This window comes from Octodon degus, unplaced genomic scaffold (assembly GCF_000260255.1).
Source record: "Octodon degus isolate 3935 unplaced genomic scaffold, OctDeg1.0 scaffold00134, whole genome shotgun sequence".
NCBI lineage: Eukaryota > Metazoa > Chordata > Mammalia > Rodentia > Octodontidae > Octodon > Octodon degus.
The window spans coordinates 3,168,404-3,176,681 of record NW_004524710.1 but is presented as its reverse complement, the minus strand read 5'-3'; the positions used below and the strand labels follow the sequence as shown (position 1 = coordinate 3,176,681).

Genomic DNA, 8,278 nt, shown 5'->3' with positions numbered 1-8,278 from the left:
ATTCATACATTTCAGCTGAGCTAGTGTCCTCTGCACTTGCTCTGGGTGGGCATTGGGTTTCCTCCATGTGTGTCTGCATTTGATTCTTTACTGCAGATGCTATTAATTCAGGGATTTCTTTTTTCATTTCCAATCTGAGTTCCTCTATACCTTTCTGCAGTTGTTTCTTTATTTCAGAAGCTGTTGATTCATTGCTTTCAGCTGTGTGATTCCCACTTTGTTGTGTTAGTGTCCTCTGCACTTGTTGTGGGTGGGCTTGGGTTCTGAGATTGCATTTTGCTCCTCGTTGTCATTTTTTGTAGCACTGTCTTCTGACCTTTGTTGTAGATCTTTGGTGCAGTTATAACCTTAGCACCTACTGAAATGCAGGTACAGATCTACAAAGTTTGGATTTATCCTGCTGTGCTGGCTTGGGTCTGGCTGCTGTGCTCAGCTCCTTCCTGCTGCCGCCCTTGGGAGTGATCCTGTTGTGCCCCCCCCTGGCAAGATGTTCTGCTCCTGGACTAGCTTGGTGGCTTTGTCCCCTACTCTATCGGCAGGGATTGCAGCTGCAGGGTTTCACCCCAGGCCTGAGCTGAGTCTGGAGGGGACAAGGTGGAGTAGGGGGAGAGGCAACTCTCCCACACACTCACCAGGCCTGGGCTAGGGCTGGATCAGGTGGTCCCCAAAATACGGCAGAAATTGTCACTAGGCTTGTGGTGGGGGGCACTGCTAAGTGGTGTTGGGGGCCCAAAGGGTGGAAGAGGGTCTCACCCACACTGCGCCTGGGCTGGGAACGGCAGGTCCTGCCAGCGCAGGGTAGCAGGAAGCTCTCCTATTTTTGTATTTGTTTCAGGCCTGTAATTCCATTCTATCTTCATTGATCATTGTAAGTTGATTAGTAAAACTCATGTTTAGTTTTATATACCCAAGTTTGTAGTGTCCATATTTGATAGAGGAGCAATATTTAAATAGTAGGTTAAATTTTTACAGATTAATTTACTCAAAATCTTACTTCTTATAGGATAATTTCATCCATTTAATTGAAATGAAGTAAGTAACAGAAGAGATTTGATGTGACTTGACTGGATTTGATTTGATTTTTTTTTTTTTTTTTTTTTGGTTTTTGAAATAGTGTCTCACTATGTAGCCCAAAAGTTGTGCCTCAGCTTTCCAAGTGCTGCAAAGCATATATGATATCAGTTTACAAAATTGGCTATAATATGTTTTTTTCTTAAAATTGTTTTTGGTTTTTGTTTAGGCTTTTTAAATGAACTAAGTCTATTGATATATTTTAGTGCACATGGTGATCACTTTCATCGTAGGGAACTTGTACCTGTACATAATTTACCTTAATTCTCTCTTTTTTTTTTTCTTTTCGCTGCCCTCCCTTCAACTCCTCTTTCTTCTCCTTACTTATAAAATCTTTGTTTCCATCTTTTTTTTCTTTTCCCTTTCTCCTGCCTACTCTCAAGTTCCCCTTCCCATTTGAACATTTTCTTCCTCTTTCACAATATGTGTAATATATTTTGGTGTTTATTTACATTTTCAATTTCTCAAACCAGAGAAACTGCAGTTTATTTCACTTAAGAGTATGGTCTAGAGGTACATCCTTTTACCTAGAAATGTTTCTTTTTTTTTTTTTTTAAGAAATGTTTCAAGTTTATCTTTTTTATGGCTGAATAATACTCCATTGTATAATATGTTTCTGTTTTGTTTCTTTGTTTCTTTTTTTTTTTTTGTATTTTAGTACAGGGTCTCACTACACAGATCAGACTCATAGTGATCCCCCTGTTTACAGCCTCCCAAGCGCTGGGATTATAGGCGCGTGCCACCAAGCCCAGTCTGTTGCCAGTGCCAGTCTCGGCATGTCCCGGGGTGGGGTCGGCACACAGCACTGTGGGGATTGAAACCTGGTTTCTGCCTCTGCCTAAGCAGAGGCTTAATCTGCTGATCTATCTGGCTGACCCTTTTTTTTTTCTTCCTTGAGTCAAGGTCTTGCTGTGTAGATCAGGCTGGCCTTGAACTCACTGTGTAGCCAGGTTCACCTGGAATTCTCAGCAGTTCTGCTGCCTCAGCCTCCTGAGTACTAGTCTATCACGCCTGCTTATCATGTTTGAAAGGAGCCTTTATGTAACTTCCTCATTTTGATACCTTTTTTATGCTCTGCAAGTGTGTTAATAGAGCACTTATTAGTTGAGTCATAAATGATCTCAGAACAAGCATCTAAAAGCCTTTATTATCCTGAAAATTCAGTTTCCAGAGTCAGTTGTCTATAAGCCATAAAAAAAATTAGTCAAGACAGATATGTGCTGGATATTTTCTTGTTTTTTATTTTATTGGAACATTTCAGGTATATAAAATAGTAACATTCATCATAGAGAATTTGTTCTTGTATGTGACACATCTTATGCTGGATTTTGACTACCAGAATATACTTACAAATTTTAAGGACCATCTATATTTTTGTTATGAAAAAATACATTTTAAATATGGCCTTGAAAGATGATAAACAATGTGTTTTTAGTTTTCAGTTAACTGTATTTAATTTTCAAATTTTAAAAAGTGTATTTCTTCTCTGTAGTGGAAAGTCCCTGAAAGAAACTGTTACTATTGAAGATGGACGAATTGGAGAAAGGCCAGAAATAATTTATCATATAATTCACACTATTTTATTGGGTTCTCTTGCAATGGTTTTAGAAGGGTAAGTGTACTTTGATTTCTTTTTATGATTATCTTTTTTAATAGTTAGTAAGTGGGCATATTAAAAAATATATTTGTAGGGTTGGTTTGATAGCTCAATGGACTAAAGCACCTGCTTAGGCAGAGCACAGTGGTGGGGGTTCAATCCCTAGGTGCTGTGGTGGTGTGCACCTGTAATCCCAGCACTTGGGAAGCTGAAAACAGGAGAATCACTACAAGTTGGATGTACATAGTGAGAATCTGTGGACCTTGTAGACCCTGTCCTAAAATACAGGAGATATATATATATATATATATATGTAAAAACTTTATAAAAACTTAAAACCTGTACTCTTACTGTAGTTGGGGTTTACAAAGATCTTTATAACACACTGAGCTGACTTAATTGTCATTCATTTGTTGAAAAGCTATTGAATGTCTTCCAGGATACATGCTGGGTGTTCAAGGTACGTAAGCAAAAATGGACACAGCCTCTAAGCTCATATAGCATATGGTCTAATGGAGATGACAGGTATTAATCACACACACAAACAGTTATAATGCTAGATGTGGTGGAACACTCCTGTAATCCCAGCATGAAAGAGGCTGATGCAGGAGGATCACCATAAATTCAAGACCAACTTGGGCTGCACAGTGAGTTCAAGGTTAGGCTGAATTACACAGGGAGACACTGTCTCAAAAAAATTAAATTAAAAAATAAAATTATTGGGGGCCGAAGAGATGGCTCAGTTAGAATAAGCGCTTGCCTGGCAAGTGCGAGGGCCTGAGTTCAATCCCTGGTTCTGCAAAAAAAAAAAAAAAAAAAAAATTATAGCTTGATAATGAAAGGAGAGATTAAAGGTAGTATGAAAACTTTTTAAAACAGACTTTAAAAGATCAGATGGGTTCTCTAGAGAAACTTGAGACTTGAAGGCCGAGTTGCAGTGAACTTGGGGAGCAGCTGAGGGTGAGTGTTCCATATTCCATATTCAGGGTGGAAGGACCTGGAAGGGCTGGCAGGGGGCGGGGAGCTTGCTATGAGGGGGAGCTTGCTGTGGGAGGGAGCTCAGCGCCTTGCTGGGACCACAAGTGCTCAGCGTGGGAAGTGCAGCTAGTGCCATAGGCCTTGCTGGGGGCTTGGAGGTGGAGCTAGCTTTCCATTCATCGTTTCCCTCATTTATTTCTTTTGTTATTAAATGAAAATGAACCTTTTGTAAAATACAGATGGGATCACATTTAATGCTCAGTAAGTTAAAAGTTTACATTTTATTTGTCTTAGAATTTTAATGTTCTGTGTACATTACTAAATTTGTTAAGGCAAATTGATATTGGGATAGTCATGTGTCACTTAATGTCTGAATGCTTTCTAAGAAATATATTGTTACGTTCTGTGCATACTTCATAGGATGTGCTGAACAAAACTAAGACTGCCATGTCCTCTCCAGGCAAGATAGTTTCATGGCATTACTATCATATATGTGGTCGATCACTGATAAAAGCACAGGGCTTTATTAATATTCAGATAAGTTATTGTCTTAGCTATTTGAAGAGTTAGATTTTTGTTTTCTTTTGTTTTGGTTTTTGAATCAGGGTCTCACTGTTTAGCTCAGGCTCACAGTGAACGCACAGTGATTGTCTTACCTCAGCCTCCTGAGTGCTGGGATTACAGCCATACACCACTGTGCCTGATTTCTTTTCTTTTTTTTTTTTTTTTTTTTGGTGGAACCGGGGATTGAACTCAGGCCCTTGCGCTTGCCAGGCAAGTGCTTATTCCACTGAGCCATCTCCCCGGGCCCTGTGCCTGATTTCTTTTAACATATCTTGCGCTTCTTATTTATTTTTGTAGTACTGAGGGTTGAGCTACATTCCTAGCCTTTTTAAATTTTTTTAGTCCAACCTGTAATGCCCAGGCATGACTCAAATTTGCAGTCCTCATTCATCAGGCTCCTAAGTGCAGGGGTTATAGGCGTTCACCGTGCCTTGCTTACGCTAGTTAAGTCTTTAATTTTCAAACTTTGCTTATTCCTGCTTCTTTGGAAAGTCATGGCAACCTGTCAGACTTTATAAAAATGCAGAACTTTATAAAAAGTAGTTTTTATTTATTTATTTATTTACAGACGGGGTCTCACTTTTTTTTTTTGTTTGTTTGTTTTTTTGCGGAGCTGGGGATTAAACTCAGGCCTTTGTGTTTGCCAGGCAAGCGCTTATTCTACTGAGCCATCTCCCCAGCCCCAGGGTCTCACTATACAGTTCTCAAGACCAACCGTCCTTCTGATACCATTCATGTGCAGTTTCGGGGCTTCCCCAAACTGTTTTCAGGTTTCAGGCTCAGAACCAAGGAAAGTCATTGTACTCATGGTTGCAGTTCGCTGCCCCTACAGTGAGCACAAGGAAGAGCTGCAGAAGATAGGGTCCAGGAGGCCTGAGACACTTGATTCTCTCATGGATTCATGCAGACAGTGCTTGTTTGTCTCAGGAACGACAGCATAACAGAGTATCATCAATCAGAGAAGCTCATCTGTGCCTTGTGTTCAGTTTTTATTGAAATACTGGGCAGAGTAGTTGAAGGAGGAGAGATTAAGCATGGCTCATGTTTCAGGCGATGCATGGTTGGCAATGTGGTGGGAGGGTCTGGGCAGAGGAAAGCTGCTCATGACATGGGGTCAGGAAGTAGAGAAGTGTATCCTTGCAGGTCACACCGGTGTCACCCACCTCTTCCTGCGAGATGCTACTTCCTAACAGCATATTCAGTCATGGCACCCTGTTGGGCTGGTCTTCCAGAGTCCCACCTATACATGCATGAGACTCTTGGGAGGTACATAAAGATAAACCGTAACAGTGACCCCTAGATGCTTGACCACCCATGTGGTTGAGCAAAGCCTCCAGTGGCTCCACAGGTTGACTTGGTTTTGTGTTGCCCAAGGCTCTCAGGATAGACTATATTGTTAACATAACTCTCAGTCATGACCTAACTGTCCTAGTTAAACAAAGCTATTCTTTTTTGTTGGTGGGAGTACTAGGCAACAAGCAGCAAGCACTCTGCTATTGAGCTACATTCCTGCCAAAAACAAAGATACTGTATTAGGTGAGAGATTATGTCTTGGGAGTGCAGGGCAAAGACTAGATCTCTAGGTCAGGGATGTAGCTGAGCAACAAGTGTGTGGCAAGTCATGGGTTTCATTCCCAGTACCCCCCACAAAAAGACGACCAGATCTCTCTTTGACCCATTAATTCACAATAAGTAAGATACATGGAAATAAGTAGAGTGAAGGATTATATATGAGGCTCTTTACATATTAATTAAATTGTAATTCATCCCAGTTCTGTCCCCAGGCCTCATCTTTTATGATTGTTCTCAAATTGATTTAATTGACTATGTCCTCTGCCTTTTATGAAGCACTGAACTGGAGGACTGCCAAATTGTAATTTGACACAATAGTTTTATCCAAAAAATGTCTGCATGTTTTGACATTCATAATGTCAGGCAAGAAGAAATACATCGTCAAGCAGGTGAAGTGTCTAATCACTGCTTCCCCCACCCTGGTGGTGTAGCCAGGGTTTGAGGGGCTGGACAGCACCATCTCCTGTGTGCAACCCTGCACTGCCCTGAACCTGAGAACTGCTTCCACTCTGGCCTGGCCCCTATGTAGAAGCTGCGGATGAGTATTTGGAGTTAATTTGCTTCCAAATAGCTCCAATTCCAGCTACTTGGAACAGCAGATCTCAGGTGGGGTGTATATTTAGGAAAAAGGGCAGCTGTTTGAACAGGTTCCTGCTGGTTTGAACTACCATGTGGTACAGGTGCTAGTCCTGGTGAGTGGCTTGCACCGCTGATAGTACAAATGCATCTAATCACTTATCTTTTTTTTTGCTTTGTTTTGTTTTGGTTTATTACTAATAAAATGAATAAAAACCACCCAGTGGGACAGTCTTACACATACTACAGATAGTTCCAACCTCCCAGCAGCAAGACATGAATTCCATCATGAATGCTTCAAACCTATTTTATAAATGAGAAAGGAAAATGTTACCATTTTAGGAGTTTGTAGCTTTTCCTTTTTTAAGAAAGTGGGTCTCAGTACCGTAGGCTGCCAAGGCTGTCCTCCCACCTGGGGTCCTCCTGTGCCTGCGTATCAGGTAGTTAGGATGACAGGTGTGTGCCTCTGCTCTTGGTTACTCTGATGGCTGGTTTTTTGTTTTTGTTTTTGTTTTTCAACAGTCTTGCTCCATAGTTCAGGCTGGCCTTGAGCTCATTTTGTAACCCAGGCTGGCCTAAAATTCAAGCACTCTTTCTGCCTCAGCCTCCTGAGTGCTGGGATTACAGGCATGTGCCACCACACCTGGCTGATTGTTTTTATTCATCTATTTATTTTTTAACCAAGGATCAAACTCAGGAACTTTTCATTGTTTTTAAATAGAAAGTATCTTGAGGGCTGGCGAGATAGCTCAGTGGTCTAAAGTGCCTGCTTAGGCAGGCTCAGGGGACCATGGTTTCATCCCTGGCACCACATGCCTTGGCAGCCCCGCTCTCAGAGTGGGCTGAGCCGGTCGATAGATTAGATAGATCGATAGATAGTATCTTGCAGAGATGATTGAAAAAGATTCACTTGGCATGTGGTTGACTGGGAAGGGCGTCAAAAGGTAGAGTGTTGCTGTTGTACTGAACTGCTATGGAAATACAGGGTACAGAGAAACGAGTGGATCTGGAATCAGTGGACTGAGCTGAGAGGACAGATGCTGGTGTCCGGGGGACCTTGTAATTCAGTGTGAGTGGTGACCCCAGGAACTGTAAAGCCCTAACACTAATTAAGGCTGACTGGGAGAACAGGTTGCTATTTCCAGAAATAGGTTAGAAAGAATGTATTGGGTGAGCTTAGGAAACCATGGGATTCCTGTCTTAGCAGCAGGCAGACTATGTCTGTGCACTATTTTGTATCAGGAATAGAACTTGACCTCATGCTTGCCAGGCAGACACTGTGTCCACTATTTCTTACAGGGCCTGAGTTAGGATCTACTTTTTAAAAACTCATTATCTACATTCTTCTCAAATTAATTATTTCCTTTTTTTAAGAGTAGAAAGAATTTATTCAAAGATAGTGTCTGTGTAAGATATGATAGTGTCTAAGATAGACTGAAGGGGTCTGAAAGTGAATGGCCTCAGTTATTTCTTCTCTATATAATCTAGACTTTGCACAGAGTTTCTTAGTCTCTGTCTTTCTCCTCTTCTCTTTCTCTTGCACTTGCCAGGCAGGCGCTTTGACCACTGAGCTATCTCTCCAGCCCCTTGCATATATATTTTTATACACTTATATTAATATGTCTGTTGGCTAGATAAGTAGAAATTTCATTATATATTTTATTTTAAATTTTATAGATTCTGCCAGTTTGCTTTCTGAAAGCTAGACAAGTCATTTTCTGCAGGAGTATAATTTTGCTATACCCTCATCAACGTGAAGGATTTTAATTGTTTTTTTTAAGGATTTTAATTTTTTTTTTAATTTTTTTTAATATTTATTTATTTTTATTTATTACATTTATTTATTGTGTGTGTGTGTGGCCAGCTCAGCCCACCAGGGGGCGGGTCTGGCTGGCATGTGGTGCTGGGGGATCGAACCGC

General features: G+C 40.9%; 1 protein-coding gene across 3 annotated transcripts in view; it reads left to right on the top strand.

Annotated features, from left to right (window-relative positions):
• Dpy19l4 (dpy-19 like 4) overlaps positions 1-8,278 on the top strand; it is an 87,219-nt gene that overhangs the window by 57,063 nt on the left and 21,878 nt on the right. For all 3 annotated transcript variants that reach the window (XM_023701362.1, XM_023701361.1, XM_023701363.1), the window contains one exon: positions 2,564-2,682. In XM_023701362.1, the coding sequence (XP_023557130.1) occupies positions 2,564-2,682 (119 nt within the window). The remainder of the gene's footprint in view (positions 1-2,563; positions 2,683-8,278) is intronic.